A 17925-nucleotide genomic window follows, 5' to 3' on the forward strand; every position below is an offset into this window, starting at 1 on the left:
GGCCCATTGACTCAAATTTATTGACTCGTTTCTTGACGAACTATTTCGTTCATTACAACGCAAAACATATAATCATAACCAGAACATACAAGTGAATTTCCTTTTGAGCAATAGTTTAATATAAAAATACTTACATTTGCGAGCTAAAATAATTACAACAGCCAGCGAAAGTCACTAACAGCTTGTAGATTAGTTTGACAGCTAACAGCGCGGAAGCTCTCATGTGAAGTTTATCTATTGACCGGTTGCCAACCGAAAAATACGTTTAACATGAAAAAAAGTGACAAATTTGTTCTTTATTCGAGATGTCCTAAACTGCCTCTGTCCTAAAGTGCCTCCTTCTCCCCTAACTATTAATTAAAAATAGTAAAATTAACATAATTAAGATATTTAGGCAAATAACGAATATAACTTCTTCATTTCCATATATATTATCTGCTACACAACTGCTATTTTAGGATCTTAAGAAATCACGTGAATATATTACTATCATTAATATGTTTAAAGTTTTTTTAACAAGCAATGCCTTATGTAATATCATGTTTAACTTTTATTGAAATATGTTATCTTTTGCGTTTTAATGGAAAAAAAGAAAAGGAATTTCTGTATTTTTCTCCTTGAAACATTTTCCACATAGCAGTAAAAAACTTACTTCTATCTAAATGGATTACCTTCTTCGCATACCCATCATTACCTTGTTTTTATCTTTTCTAATAATTTTAAGTTTTTTTCTTTCACATTAATTATTACTTCCGGCATCGGTCGATTGTGATATCGACTTTGGTTATCATTATTTTAACAAAGTATTGTCCTTCCTCTATATGAAGATCTATTTCAAGTTGAGTTTTTCAGTTCTCGTTAGTAATTCGTAGCGAACACACTTTAACTTAAATGGTTAACTCAGCGTTGTATTGTAATTCTGCTTACCAAGTGAATCGTTGCGAAAATAAAATTTAATGAAGAGGACAGTTCTCTACACCCAGTCGGAAAGGTGATGTCAATTTAACGTTAATTTGATATTTACGATACTGATAACCGGTGAAATTGAAATAATCGACGTATACGGATTTGAAACGGATATAAAAGTTTCTTTACGTCGTCATTCAAAGTGAGTCATTTATTATAATGTTACTTAGTTTTCAGTTTAGCGCGTCAGCTATAATGTCCTACTAATGTCTATTTTTTACCAATGTAAATTGATTTTAATGTTGGTTTAACTTACCTTTTATATTTTTTTAGTTCTAAGAATTAGAAAAATTATCTTTTATCTTTTTCCAATTCTTAAAATTATAAAAGGTAAGTTAAACCAAGACTGAAGTCGCTGAGTTAAGCATTTAAGTTAAATTGTGTTCGCTACGAATTAATCTACATTGAAAGAAATAGACATAAGAGCCCATTAGCAGAGGTAATAAGCCGTGAATCTTGAGATAGGCGGAGGAAACATATATGCCAAGGCTTCATTTCAATACCAAGAGAACCGGATATAACATTATGCATATGACGTATACGTACTCGTACGATTTAGATTTAGAATCTCTAACCAATAGTGAGCGTATCAAATTTTAAATTCAATTCCAACAGTTTAGCTAGCACACACGTCTTCGTAAATCTTACTGGCACGTACGGACATCAGGAACGTGTCTCAGGTAATTGTCATTATTTTCTTAGTGTGCTGTTATTTCTTCCCTTACGAATGAATATCGACCATGATAAACGGATAATTATTATTTTTTATATTTGTCATCTTCTTTTATATAAGAATATTGTAGTTGGTTGGGCAATTAAGTATTTGCGGTTATACATAACTCGCATGTTGTTTCTGGCATTTCAGTTTTCATTTTGGTGACTTTCTTATATCGTATTGTTTATTAATTTTGTTTTTATTTATTAGGATTTTATCGAGTATTAATTTTAACTTTATAATTTATATTATTTGTTACACATTATAATAGGTATATTATAAAATAGTAAAACAGCACGATTTTTTTATTGAATGTGCATCAAGATTTTTTAAAAGCAAAGCGAATATAAATTTATGATGGATTTACATCGACTACTTGTTTTTTACAACAGTATAATTTGTTTAATGTGATAAACAAAATTGATATATTTCAGATTTTCTGGTAAATAAGGCAAGAACTATTTCTTCTGAAACATCATCAACATGGCTAGTCTCATCCAGTTTATTAGCAACTATAATGAAGTCTTAAGAAATGTTCGAGGTAAGTTCTTTTTAACAAAATAGCACAAAATCTACTATAAAAGTATTGTTCTATTTATAAAGAATATTTTTCTTTATAAATAAACTCAGAAATTTACAAAATGTCCTAAATTATGTACTTAAAATGAATTTTTTGTTTATATGTAACGAAAATACAATACGCTGTTTATAGATTTATATAGTCGTATATATGTATTAACGATGTCTAATGTATTTATTTAACGCGGCAAAATTTTTCTGTCATACTTAAGAAGAATAATTCTTACGATCACATAATTAATTGTACAACTCAACTGCTTTGTTTTATGCTAAATAAAGAAAGAATCAATAAGTATTCTTGTGAATGCAAATATATCTGACATCACCAATCATATACGTACGTGAGACTTGACAGAGGTAACTTGTTATCTAGAATATTTTGTTATGTTAAGAGGTTTGTCATCGTTAGAATGATTTATATAAACGACATCTCTCGTACATATACTCGCATAAATTATCATGGAAATTAAGAAACATAAATATATACGCATGTTCCAAGCACATCCATTTTATCAGACACATCATGTAAAAGGATTTAGGAATAATATTTATGTCACACGTGCATGGAAAGTGACACATTCCGCACGCGACGCGTGCGGGATTTACCACTTTCCACGCACTTGCAACATAAAATAGGGTGTGCAACACGTGCGTGAAGTTGAAAATTCCCGTGTGCGGTGACCGCACTCGCCTTCGGCTCGTGCGTCAACTCCGCACCCGTGAATTTTCATCTTCCAGCACTTGTTGCACAATATACTATTATATCACACGTGCGTGGAAAGTGGCCCATTACGCGCGTGTTTTTTGTGCGACAAATAGCCAATTCCACACACCACTCGAAACAGCACGCGGTAATGAGATATTACATCACTGTTTCGAGTGTACTCGCCTTCGGCTCGTGCGTCCACTCCGCACCCGTGTCCAATTTTCAACTTCCCGCACTTGTTACACAAATAACTATTACGTTTCATATAATAATACATTATTCATAATACTAACACGATATTAACATGTGATAACTATTCTGCTTAATATTTCACAGATGAATTTTAATGCTATTTTCACGCATATTCTAATAATATTTACGCAATTATTACTTTATATTTTCTCATATATATATCATACGTAAATGTGTATAGATAAAAATAACACATTTTAATTTTGAAAAATTTGCCAAAAATAAATAAATTATATTTTTTTTCTCTGTGACAGATCCAGTGGTAGATACTTGGTTTCTAATGGAATCTCCGGGTCCTATGTTATGTATCGTCGGCGCATATTTAATATTAGTTTTAAAAGCTGGACCAAAAATGATGGAAAAACGGCCGGCCTTTCAGCTGAATACAGTTATGATCTTATATAACGCATTTCAAGTACTCTTCAGTATATGGTTGACAAATTTGGTAAGTTTAATTTTTTGTAGTACATTTATTCCATCAGTGTTTAATATTAAGAATAAAAAAACGTAATCGCGACATATAAATACTTCGTTCTACATTTTCTCATATTATATATTCAGAAGAATGCCATATAAACCATTAAAAATATCACAAAAGGATATTTCAGATAAATACTTATTAATTATACGTTTAAATAGCTTGAGAATTATAATTTATATATTTAATATTATTTAAACTTGAAATGTTCTGATAAAAATTATTTAAGTTTAATTAACATTTTTTTTTACCAACATATAAGTAGGTATTCAAAATTAAATAAGATTAATACATGTAAGAATATAACAAGAAGTTTGACTAAACTATTACATTAACACATATTTTGAGACATACAATAATCAATATAAAACATCAATATAAAACATTTGTCGATTTTAGACATTGAACATCGATATTAAATATTTGTTCCCCGCTCATGGATGTGATACTCAAGATTATATATCACCTCCAGAAAACGTACGAATAGCGGTAAGCATTTCTTTCGCAATTGTTAACAATATTGAATTTAATTTAAATAATTTTAACAATTTTTAATAAATAGGAAATATATTTCTCCACTATGTTACTTATGTATATGTATATGTCGTTCGAACAGATATTACAAGCTGCTTGGTGGTATTTTTTCGCAAAAATTATCGAACTTCTGGACACGGTAAGAAAATTTATAATGACAAAAATAATTGATTAGTTAAAAATTAAAGTGTTTAAGTTAATTAATTTATAAAAAATTTAATACAAAAAACATATCATGCTTTTATTATCGACTTGTAAGAGTGGTACCATTGTTCCGACAGTTAACTAACGAAAATTATTGCAAACAAACATTTTGAAACATGAACAGAACGTTTTGCTAACTCGTCATCGGAAAAATATACATAGATTGTTCGCATTATTTCTAATGAATTGAAAAAAATGTTTAATGTTCTCTCCTTTAAACAGAATATCAAAGTATGTTATAAAAAAAACATAAGAAGTATATTCAATATCTTTTTAAAATAATAAAAATTATTAATAATATATCAAATTAAAATTAATAAATAACTATTTTAAATATAATATTAAAAAGAGCGTTTAGTTGAAAATAAACAAGAAATTTTGTGAAGAAAATATGTAACTTCTAATGTTCTGCTTTTCAAGGTATTCTTTGTTTTGAGAAAGAAGCAAAGTCAGATTACTTTTCTTCATGTGTACCATCATACTTTAACGGTCATCTCCTCGTGGTGTTACTTGAAGTTCTTGCCCGGTAAACAAGGCGTCATCATAGGTTTTTTAAATTCTGTGGTCCACGTCATTATGTACAGTTATTATTTTATCGCGGCTCTTGGCCCTAAGTACAGAACATTTAATTTAATTAAATTACAAAATTAATTGAATTAATTGATTAGTTAAAAATTAAAATGCTTGAGTTAGCCGACTCACAAAGATTTAAGAAGACAATGAAGCGTTATATCATGCTTTCGTTATCGATTAAAAGTGGAACCATTGTTTAGTCTTTAGTCAGTTACCCAATGAAAACTATTGCAACGAAACATTCTGAAATGTGAATAAAGCGTTTTGCTAACTCTGTCATCGGAAAAGCATTTGTCGATTGTATGCATTACCTTTAACAAATTGAACAACCTTTTTTAAATGCTACCTTTTTCAGACATAATATCAGAATATATTGTAAAGCATAAAAAATATTGAATAGTTGAAACAAAAGCATTTTTGATGTAGAAGTAATACATAAATTTATCATAAACAATATAATTAATAAAAATTTTATTACTCACATACATCTTTTTAAATTTTTTTTTTTTTCATTATTAATTATTACATTTATCAGTTTTATAGACATTGATATCTCTTCAAAATAAAAATCATTAATAACATTACAAATTAAGATATCAATTAACAGATATTTTAAATATAAGAAAACGTTTAAATAAAATTAAGCAAAGAATTTTATAGAAAAAATATAAAAATGTAAGAAGAAATTTAATATTCAAATGTTTTGCTTTTTAAGGTATTTTTTGTTTTGAGAAAGAAGCAAAATCAGATTACTTTTCTTCATGTTTACCATCATACTATCATGGCTGTCTTCACGTGGTGCTATTTGAAATTCCTACCTGGTGAACAAGGTGTTATCGTAGGTTTCTTGAATTCTTTGGTCCATGTTATTATGTACAGTTATTATTTCATCGCGGCTCTTGGCCCTAAGTACAAAAAGTATCTCTGGTGGAAGAAATATATGACTTGGATTCAGATGGTAATTAACTTTTGTATAATTGACTGTTAAAGCAAATTACAAAAATTAAACAAAGATGTTTATAATATTATAAATATGTATTTTTATAATATTATAAATATATCTAATAATATTTTATATTATGTTCTATCGTAATATTTTTGACGACATACACATGACAGAATTTTGTTATAAATGTCTGTTATTTTTCTTTATCATTCTTTTTCGTTAATGTCGTAAAATAGTAGTAGGGGAGACCGGGGCCTAACCGTCGCCGGGGTTGAACCGTCAAATCAAATATCTCGGAACCTGTATATTGTGCGAACTCGCTATTAACATTGTAAACGCTGCTTATGGTACCCATGTGACCAACGGAGTTTCGGCAGGTTACCTGCCGTGTTATGATTTTTACGAGGGCAAACGTGTTTTCGGAAGGTGAAAGTTACATTTTCTGCGCGTGGAAATTTTGTAATATCTGCAATAATATTTGCTCTCCAAATCTCGAGGTACGTGATTATAAAGAGTAATGCATGCTGAACACGAATTCAGTGTAGTTTTTTCATTATCGTTGATGTCTAATATTTCGTGGGCGATCAAACCTGAAACTTGTGTTTGGGGTTAATCCGTCAGTAAGCAGTCCGGGTGCATTTCCAAGGCATTTCCGGGCATTTCCAGGCTCACTGCATATGGAATATGGATGAGACGGGAATTACAACCGTTCAGACACCGAATAGAGTCATCGGACGTCGAGGAGTGAAACAAGTCGGGCGAGTGACTTCTGCGGAAAGAGGAACCCTCGTAACTATTTTTTGATAACGTTTCGCATAAAAATTTTAAATAAATTTTTATATTTTTCTCTTAAAAAACAATTATTAAGATGTATCCTATCATTTTTCAGGATTAAATGTACGTATATGTATTGAAAATGCAGTGTGACGGTTAAACCCCGGCATTTTTGAGATTTCAATTTTTCCACCGTTGTCGTTTTTGCTCTATACCGGTTAAACAAAGCGACGTAGATAAAAATTTCCTATATAAATTTTGTAGCTAAAGGTTCACTCTTTACAGTGGTATACCACATTTAACTACAATTATTTATTTTCTTGTTAAAAATCGGCACCGAAAAAAAACTGACGGTTAGGCCCCGGTCTCCCCTATCTATTAATTTAATTTATATATAATATATTTTTAATTTAATTGTTTGTCAAATAAAATGAACAAATTACGGAAACGTTAGCTATACAAATCAAATTTAATAACTCTCTAATTCTGTTTCAAATTTCAGCTGCAGTTTGTTTTAATATTAATTCACCTAATATTAACATTGATCATGGATTGTCGAACATCAAAAGCTCTGACTTATTTCTTCGTAATAATTACTACAAGTTTTATATATTTATTTAACGACTTTTATCGTCAAGCGTATAAGAAGAAAATAAGTAGTAATTAGTTATAAATAATTAGTTATAAGTATTACACTTTGCAAATCTTTTTCTAAAAAGGAGATGTGAAGTTTATTGTTGTCTCTTTTCCGCGATGCCGATTGGTTCTCTTGCTGCGCTTACTTCATTTGCAGCTGTCATTGTATATTTTGACAATTGTGTGTATCAAGGAGTTAATAGTGTAATAGTGTAATAGCATAATGTTAAAGCTAAATAGCGCGCGCGAAGCGCGCGTCTGTAGTGTCTAGTAATTAATAAATTCGACAATAATAAATTTATATATAATCTATCTTTATCTAAGTTTTATATAAATAATAAAGGAATAATATTGTTAAGGAAACACAGAACAAAATATATGGCTACAACCTACAATGCAGTAATTTAATTTAATATGTCTTTTCTTTCTTAATTATTTATTTATTTATTTATATCTAAAAATTAAAATTTATTTATTTTATTACATTTTTATTTCACTACTTAAGTATTTATTACGAAAAAATGCACATAATTCTGACTTTTTAGCTTCTTCCGGTTTGATCGAATATAATTACAATAAAGATCTTATTAACTGTTAAATTTTTCTATACAAACTATATATTTTTAATTTAAAAATTCAAATAAAATTTAATTTAATAAAAATTTAGTTTTAAAAAAACATACATTATAGATATGTATATTTCTAATATGTCTTATTTAAAATTACTTTGTTATACGAATAATGTATCAAAATTACATATTTTACATAATTTAGACAAAATGTGTATGAACAACATGAAATATAACAAAAGAAGAAACTTATATAAGAACGATATAACATTTCATAAAGGCGCATAGCAAACACGAAGACATGAGCAATATGTATGATACAAATTGTATAAAAAATTCAACATCTTATTCAGATCTTATGTCATTAATTACAATTGTCTTATCTGATATACATTTCTATAGTGAAGTTGTACAAATATTAGATTCCATTTTTCCATAGACGTATACATATATATAATAGACTGAACATTATCATTGGAGAGCTGTAGGCAAGATTTAACATTCTAAAGAAGCTATATGCTTACTAAGATGCTTTCCTTGTCTCCCCACCAACTACACAATTAGACAAGGAAAGCATCCCAGTAAGCATATCTCTGCTGTACAAATATTAGATTCCATTTTTCCATAGACGTATACATATATATAATAGACTGAACATTATCATTGGAGAGCTGTAGGCAAGATTTAACATTCTAAAGAAGATATATGCTTACTAAGATGCTTTCCTTGTCTCCCCACCAACTACACAATTAGACAAGGAAAGCATCCCAGTAAGCATATCTCTGTCCTTTAGATCTTGTCTACAGCTTTCCAATGACAATGTTTAGTCTATTATAAACTATGTATTTTTCACGGTAACTATGTTTATTATTTTTTCAAATAAGCAAAAGTCAAATTTTGCGAAAATTTCGTTAAAAGGTAAAATAAACAGTTACAACAAGGGGTCATAATAATGATATACTTTTATTCTACAACAAATTACACGCATAATATATAATACAAGATTGCGGTTGACATAATTAGTTATCCATCCAAGTGAGGTCGTAGCATTTAAGCAATCGACCTTATTATTCTGAAACTGCAATTCTTTGAAATCGAATAATTTCGAAATTAAAAGAAACACAGCAGCTGATAATTATTTACATTAAGAATCCCCCATTTCAGTATTTCCAAAGCATAAACTGTACGCCAAACCTTACGCATATTTTATCCCAAGATATATTAAAATTGTTATAAAATTATTATTGAAATATAAAATGAGATGAAGATGAAAAGAAGAAAGATAAGAAATTATGAGGCATTTTATGAGGCACTCAGCAATTGACGCAAATTAGCAAGCAAACTTAAAACCATATTCTTTGGATTTAATTAATCATTATTTTTGATATTAACGCTTTTTACAGCGTGCATCCGAAATTGATTTTCCTCGTTTAGATTAAACATTTATTTTTTTTTAATTTGCATTAAAATTTATTTTCAATTTCTATATAAAAAATTAAGATAAAAAATGTAATAGTCGCAATCTATTGCAGCGCCACGTACTTTTATTATCAAAGTGATATAAACGATGAGATAAAAAACTTCTTTAATAAACTAAGCATCTAATTGTAAGTTTTATTAAATATTTTTGAAAAAGTATTAATCTAGGAGTTTAAGTAAACAATTTTATAACATAAATTTTTGAAATAAATTAGTAGATAATATATATTTCTATAGAGAAAGATTTGATATCAAAATTTCTAAAGTGTAGAAAAAATGAACATATATTGCTAAAAAAAAGTCTAATCATAAAAATATAAATGTTAATTGAGCCACAAGAAACTATCAACTTTTGGATACCTCGAACTTGTTCGAACTTACCTAAATAATATCTAATCTTACAAATTAAATATTTATATATATATAGTTATGTATAGTTTCTCATTTAAAAAGCAGCTATGACAAAGAAATATTATCCTTGAATTGCTTTTCTGTTTTCGTAACTACGTTCAATTAATTGACATATTTAAAGTTTATGAATATTGTTAATATCACGTACCTATATGTATATCATTGTTATCTTATTCAAAATGATGATTAGTCATATATACTCCTTGTCTTTATAACGACGTCTACAACTGTTTGACATACAGATTTGATTATTGACTTGTTCCGAACACATTTGACGCGTAACTTGGAAAACTACTATTCGAAATCTTGAACGCACATGTTGTATACCGCGCATATATTCATTATGTACACCTGATGACATCTAATGAAGATATTCTCAGCAGAATTCTAAATTATTTTCTCTTTCGAGCGTCTTTTATCAATAGAGAACACTTAATAATCTCAAGTTTAAACCTTTTTGTTTTTCGTATTTGTGATTTTGAAAACACTTTTAACAGTTATAGCTACAATTTAAGGTTTTATGAATAACTTAAAATTTTATGAATACTTTTTATTTAAACGGTATATTTTATATCTCTTAGAAATATATCTGTTTGTCTATATTACGGTAATAATAATATAATAGTTTATTAATAAGAGTTTATTGCTAGACAAGAAAAAGATTTTTTCTAGAAAAAAAATGCAATATAAGATAAAAAAGAATATAATACACATATTTAAGAGTATCTCCAATAAACCTCATCATCGTGTTGTATCAAACATCACACATGTCAAGATAGCAAAACATAAATCATTGCACCATTCTTAGAAGTAATGCGTTTGATTCACAAATTTTAATGAACGGTTTCATCCTACCTCCCATATTGGTATTATTAACTATCGATTGCGCATTTTAAACAGTGCTCAAAATACGAAAAAGAATACAGAGATAGAATGTACCGCCCAGTTGCAAAATGACAATTGAGGAAAGTTTTACATTATTGTAAATTTGAAAATATCTCTCTAAATTCTTCATTAATACACATAAGCGATTAATTTACACATTAAAAAACTATCGTAAAATTGTACGCATTAATTAATAATATCATTCTAGTACCGTGATTGAGTCTAATCGTGTGATATCACAAGATACGTCGCTTATGTCATACATAAGGTACAAAACTATTAACTTCTCATCACAGTGATCCACTCGTTTCTATTCGTACCCTCCTCACGATAAACCGCAATTTAATTCGCGATTATACCTTTACAACTAAATCTGTATAATCCTACAAGCGACTATCGTTGTCAATTAATATACTTACTACTGTAAAGCTATTAAACCGACCACGATAGTCTTTTAAAAACGGAGATTATGACAATAGTGTTTTAAGTGAACATTTCTCGGTATGTATCCTCTGCATTCCATGAAAAATGTGGCAGTTCGATTTTCTGAATAATTAATTTTCTGAAACCCTTCATTCATGAAATTCCTCAATATTGTTGCATAAAAATAATATTACTTTATATAACAATGACACGAGTGATACGATGTGTTACGCATTCCGCGAAAAACAATATTCTTATGTAACAATGAAAATTTTATGATATTGATTATTTAGAATTTGATGACATATAAATCCATAAATCATAAGTCATAAGAGATAAAATATTGTTTTGTGCATTTCGAAAATGCAGGACAGGTAATTTATTTTTAATCTAAAAAATCTGCGGTTTCAAAATCGTAAATTTTTAACCGTAATTAAACTTTGTCAACAGGCTGCAAGATATTCCGTATCATTTAAAATTATTAATGTATAAATAATATAAATAGAGGCAAACAGAATGCAATAACCTTTTCATTATTTCTCCACTTAAATCACCATATGTATAAAATGCGACGATTTAAGTATCCTACACGCTAATTATGCATGCATTGTATCCTCGACGACTTAGCTGTTCGATATAACTCCGTTATCGTACAAGAAGATACGTAATGAATGGATCGCTTCCGTTTGTATAAAAGGCTTGAAAATTCAACCGTTGAATAGTCAGATGTGTTCAGTTTGCGCAAATGTCCGGTCGCCTCTGCGTTTTGGTTTACGTTGTCTTTTTACGGCGCGTTGAACGTTCCGCAGCCGTAATACGTTTGCTAGATTAGCGGGTTAGAGACTGCGATGCGATTCAAGTGAAATGGTAGTGACCGTCTCATTGCGATCGCATCGTCTCTTTCCACGGCTGTACCCGTTTAGTCGCTTTTCCCTTTTCCGTTCGGTATCTTGTGGCTGCTCACTTTCTCCACGGCACCGTTCGCTTTGGTCGAGTTCTGAATCGACGGCGGCGCTGCGCCGTCGTTTTCCTTCTTGGAAGCATAAGCATTATTGTAGAAGTCCGAAAACAGGAAATAGAAGAACATCGCGTTCGGCAGCACCAGAACGACCGACCATTTCGGATAGTCGCAATCGTAGAACAACAATAGGCAGTTGTGTATAAAGGCGATACAGAATTGGGTCTGTTGAACAAAGATAGAAACAATCAGTTAATTATGGATTAAATAATTTGTTAAGATAAAATGATCGGTGAAAATTGTAAAAGAAAATGGCAGTCTTGGAAAGCAGATTCATCGATTAAGTGTCGATTTATTTGCTCCGTACCATTTGTAGGTTGGTAATGTATTTCTTCCACCAGAGATACCGTTTATGCTGATGGTGAGGTAACAATGCTGCCAGTAGATAATAAGTGTACATGATGATGTGCACGAAGCTATTTATAATTCCTGTAAAGAAAACACACGTTGAATCCACATATGTGATCTCGATCCGATTGAAGCCGGCGAACATGTACAAGTAATATTACCAGAAAAGAAGAAATTGGATGCATTATATTACTATTTATTTTAACGTACCTACAAAGACGCCATGGCCACCGGGATAATACTTTGTAGCGCCCCACGATATCATTGGCATCACGGTATGATGGTACATGTGAAGAAATGTGATTTGCTTCTCCTTCTTGCGCAATACGAAGAACACCGTGTCGAGGAGCTCTGTGAGTTTCGCCAGAAAATAAATGTAAACGTCTCTCGCGACCTAAAACAAATATCGCGCAAGCGGATGAAGATATAATTAGCAGACATTCCATTCCGTTCTCTCTTTCTGTCGCGCTAGAAAAATTTAATTACAATATTCGCATTGTCTCGAACGAATGAAAATATTTTACATTCAAGCCGGGATGATAATAAAGTAACATATGTATAACGTTCTTTCAATTTATGAATGAAACAAATGTCGAGTATGAATAAAACAAATTGTTAGCTAATTGAGAACTCGGTGAAAACTTAGGGATACATTTAATATGCAAGAGAGTATTTATACATACTCTTAGAGCATACGGCGCGTACGAAAAATCCACCGATTCGCATGTCAAGCTGTAATTATGGAGAAATATGGCTTCCATGCCTTCCTTAAATAGCCATGTGCTAAGAAGAATCTGCAAAAAGTTATAAACGACTAGAGTGTTTTTTAGTTGGAACGGCTTTCGATGTTCCATGTTTCTCGGACCCCATGACAATACGAAATAGAGGTAGCCGATCAAAAGGCTAAGGCCGGGCACAGGTGACGATATGAGAAACCAGTCCCTGGTTCGAGGATCTGAAAAAAATTTATATACAATAAAATACTTATGCAAATTGAACGCCTATCTTGATTTGAATTTCGTTTCGTGCTCGCGGGTTATTATAAATTCTGTTTTTTAATTATTATGAAATAATTATAATGTACATTAATATACAAAAGGTACACTGTTTGTTGTCTCCTAATTTTAAAAAATAGATTTCCATATAATATAAATTCTATTATAATTCTAAATTACATATTTATAATTAGCTATACTGGTGGTACAAAATTAATAAGTGGAAGTACATTACATGCAACAAAGTTACATTATCGTCGAAAGTTATGGAAATTAAAGGCTAATAAAGTAAGAGAAATCATAATTACAGTGTTAATCAAATAAAAAGAAGTATATAAAATCAGAATTCTAATAGTCAAATAAGAAGATCAGAATCTTTTTTTAAGTATAATTTTATCTGTAACATAAGCTTACCCGATAAGTCGTGGAACAGAAATTGCCAGTATCGCACTACGGAGTTGTTGTAGATGTTAGACATTTTGTCGATCGTTGGCGGCGCGGTGATGTTCATTGGAAAGTCAACTGGAAACACCATTTTATGAGTTTATTTATTTTACAGATATTAAGTTCTCCAGCTGTCATATAATAAAGTGATTTAATTATACTTTTATTCACTCAAAAGTTGAATATAGAGAAGAATATGCCAGTAACATCTATTTAAAGAGTCTACACTTTGGTTTCCGAGATAAATGCAATAAATATGAAATAATCGACGCATGCATGCGGTTTCGAGAGAAGTTTAAAGTCACGTCGTACGTACAAATTACTATAACAAAGTTTTATTATAAACCGCATATCTGCGGCGCTTATACATTCGCGCAAATAAAAAGGAATTCCAGATTTTATATCATCGTTAAACTCGCGAGGCCCTAATTGGGTTAACGTGGCATTCCCTTGCGCAAGATGCGCGATTTACCGATTGCTGAAATCTGCATCCTTTCGATAAATCCGCGCCTGAACCGGTTCGCATGTGTCTAGAATGATTCGATATGGTCAGAACTCAGAACGACCAGGCAACAACAACCCATTCATTTTCGCAGCCTCTAATGATAGGTCGCATTGCTACTTGCTCAATGTTACACCGTTAGAAAAATACGTGTAATCATGTATGTTTAACATAATAGACATCGTTTACTTTTTTTTTGTTTCTTTATGATATCGAGAACGACAACGGATTTATTTGACTGTGCATCGACCACTTCGCGTGCGTCAATCAATCTTGGCGTTACTTGATAAACGAGTTCCTTTCGGATTTTTTAAAGAGACACTACAAAATATTTTTTAAATGAGATATTCACGTGTTTATCTACCGATTAATACATCTTACAAATGCGATTGTATCAATTTCTTTTTTAAACTCTCTTTAAAAATATACAATTTAATTCATTTACTTTTCTATTTATTTTGTGTACATTAACATACGTATTCACACTCCATGTTGCATTACTTTCGTTCTGCCCATATAATTACTACGAACAAATCCGTAATCGTTTGTTATCGAAAAACTGCAAACGACATGCCATTCCATACCATTAAAAATGATACGCCGTGATATTTCCCTACGATCGTCATCACGGTACGTGCAACGGTTTAATAATGCTCCCCCACGATTAAATCGGATTTCCGCCAGTACCGACACACTTTCGTACTTGCAGCCCGACGTGCGTTCGGCTCCTTCTGATTATTAGTGTTATTAGTACCATTATCCGCCTCGGATAACAGAGAACCGCGACCACTGTAAACACGTACGACTTTCCACGCGGCGGAACCAAGTGGAAGCACTGCCGGTGCGAGCGACGGCAGACTGACTGCACACCTGACTTTTCACTAGAGAGTGAGAGGAGGCCAAAAACAAAAAAAGAACTGACGTGATTATCGTGGTCGGTCGGCGATTAAAGCGATTAGCTAATCAAGCTACCAACCTGGTAGCTACCAACATCTTGATTAAGTACGATTAGGTATACTACGATCGATCTCCCCCATTAGAGAAGGGCGAGAAGACTGTCCCTCAGATATCTGTACGCAATGAATTTTCAGAGGATGGGGAGACGTCGTTTTAAATTTTTTTTTTTAATTCTCCAGCCACGACTTTTTTCACGGTCTAGTCGCGACTTACGAAAATCGCGGAATCATAAAATTTTACCTTGTTTCTGTTTCGCAAAATCAAACATTACATCAGTTATATAATGGCTCCCGGGAGATCGGTCGTTCTTACGAAACGTTCTTCACTTTAGGACATAGATAATCACTTTCAATCATCGAACTTACATGTCTCGACAATTTAGCTTCACAAACTTATTGTTAGACTTCGCTTCTACGGTCACATTTATCCGATTTAATATTTTATACTCTTTCTTTTCCTCTCGTCTCATAATCTGTTAACTGCAATATTAACTGCAAATTATGAACAATTCTCGTAAACACTCGCTTTTAAAATCACTTTACGCAGATAATAATCAACATAGAAAGTAAGTAATTATGTACTATAAGTAATCATGTAATAAGTAATAAATAATTATACGGAACTGAAGCTATGAAAAACGTTACGGTCTCTGTTATTATTCTTGTGTTCTACAGTTCTTCTACAAATATGAATTATAAATTTATGTATAACGTACTAACTAAATTAGAAACGTACAATTTCGCTTTTATCTAATTGAATTGTCACATTTCACGCCAAATTCTCCTCACGCGATCACGTATCAATTTTCTAATTTGACTTCTAGTTTTATGTTCTGGAATGGTAACGCAAATTGAATATAAGCAAAAACATTATCGGAAATATGACCAGCGGAATCAAATGGTAACTTTTATAAATAATTAAATACGCAAAAAATTGATTACATTTGGCGTGCAAATTGTCAATGTAAAAATATATTTATTTTATTCAAGTTACGCAACTCATGTGATGCATATCAAACTATACGCTTCTCCCATTACCATTGCAATTACCGTAATTTAAAATGCAGAGATAAACATCTCGAACTGCTGGGTTTGATGCACTTAAATTTGTACAACTAACAATCATTTTCGCATACACGAAAAGGGCATATATGCCATTATGCAATGTACATTTTAGATATCCCTCTATTATCGGTATCTCGCATTTACACTTCGTTGATGCAGGAATCAACTCTCGTCAGGTTTTACATAATAAACCGCTAACGCTGTCCCCCCTCCCCTCCGCCGTTATCTTTTGTCTTCCAACGATACACGACCTACTCCGCTGAAACCAACAATTGCTTCAGGACCATGCAAATGACCGCTAATAAATTCACCTTGCGAAACACGCCGTCGCGGCGATTTGTCCTTTTAACGGCAATTGCGACGTACCATCCACTCGTTTAGAGTATTCATGTCCGTATTGGTACACGCGTCCATCACACATGTTCCTCAGCACCGCGCGTCGCGTGCATCACACGCACGTTCCTATCGCCCATCAAGGGTCCGTAATGGTCCCGACCGCAGTTTCACTTACTATTGCGACACGTATTTCCTTCGCTGTTTCGCTTTTCCCGCGTACCGCTTGGCAGTCGTTCCGATTTATCCCTCTCTCTGCCTCGTTCGTTTGTCGCACACTTCGCGACGAATAATACAAATACGTTGCTCGTCTTTCTCCTCGCTTTCTTCTTTAATGTCGCAATTCAATAGTTCTTTTATGATTTGCATAATTGAACGCTACACGTCCTGAGATTGTGCCTTATTTCAGCATTCTAACTCTTATTATGCCTATGATGACTGGCAAATTAGAGTTGGGACATAATATATTACGCTATCATCACTGATCTTTATGCAAATTATATTTATTCCGTGTCGACCGATGAGTCACTCAGAGAAATTGTCTCTCCGAAATTTTATACCAAAATATTCTACCAAATATAAAAGTTATCCATCGAGAATGTTTAAACTGTATACTTCTCTTTAACAATTTTGATTAATTAAAAATAAACGATTGCAAACGATTTTTCTTGCTTCTGTTGATCTTTCCTGAATGATTGATCTTTCTGCAATTCTGACCTGATCTTTGTGTAGATGTAACCGTTTAAGTTTATCAATAAAAATCGACTTCTATTAGGTGTAATGTACACAAGTGTAAATTATATCAATGTACACGAATAAATTATAGCAGCAGTATCAATGAGCAATTATGCGTTCATGGTCTTATACTAGCGGATCGTGTTGCCAACGTTCATGGTCATTGACAACAGGTTGTCTTACATTGAATACAGATATAGGAATGCTCATGAAGTATTACACATAAAATTATTAGGTGCAGCATAGTTTAATATAAACTAAATATGGTATAAGCTGCTGATTATATACATAAAACTAATGTTACACCAAATGATATCAAAATTCCGAAAAAGAATTTTCAGAATAGCCCGAAAAAAAATCGTTACAAAGCAGAAGAAATAAATAACATAAAAAATAAAC

At 31.6% G+C, this 17925-nt stretch overlaps 2 protein-coding genes across 3 annotated transcripts in view; one reads left to right on the forward strand and one right to left on the reverse strand.

Moving 5' to 3' along the window:
- The first annotated feature begins 1581 nt into the window (after positions 1-1581).
- LOC139786254 (very long chain fatty acid elongase AAEL008004-like) lies at positions 1582-7758 on the forward strand. The gene is made up of 7 exons (XM_071725420.1): positions 1582-1646; positions 2116-2222; positions 3473-3663; positions 4096-4185; positions 4313-4369; positions 5723-5965; positions 7230-7758. The coding sequence occupies exons 2-7, from the start codon at positions 2165-2167 to the stop codon at positions 7392-7394; spliced, it is 804 nt and encodes a 267-aa protein (XP_071581521.1). The 5' UTR covers positions 1582-1646; positions 2116-2164; the 3' UTR covers positions 7395-7758.
- Positions 7759-8876: 1118 nt separating this feature from the next.
- The window catches only part of Sit (stuck in traffic), a 61393-nt gene continuing 52344 nt past the window's right edge, over positions 8877-17925 (reverse strand). For both annotated transcript variants that reach the window (XM_071725433.1, XM_071725429.1), the window contains exons 2-6: positions 13906-14013; positions 13180-13451; positions 12707-12890; positions 12456-12577; positions 8877-12313 (exon numbers count right to left, since the gene is read on the reverse strand). In XM_071725433.1, the coding sequence (XP_071581534.1) occupies positions 12050-12313; positions 12456-12577; positions 12707-12890; positions 13180-13451; positions 13906-14002 (939 nt within the window). In that variant the 5' untranslated portion in view covers positions 14003-14013 and the 3' untranslated portion in view covers positions 8877-12049. The remainder of the gene's footprint in view (positions 12314-12455; positions 12578-12706; positions 12891-13179; positions 13452-13905; positions 14014-17925) is intronic.

This window comes from Temnothorax nylanderi, unplaced genomic scaffold, assembly GCF_030848795.1.
Source record: "Temnothorax nylanderi isolate EJ_2023f unplaced genomic scaffold, tnyl_v1.0 TNYL_tig0009_pilon, whole genome shotgun sequence".
NCBI classification, from domain to species: domain Eukaryota; kingdom Metazoa; phylum Arthropoda; class Insecta; order Hymenoptera; family Formicidae; genus Temnothorax; species Temnothorax nylanderi.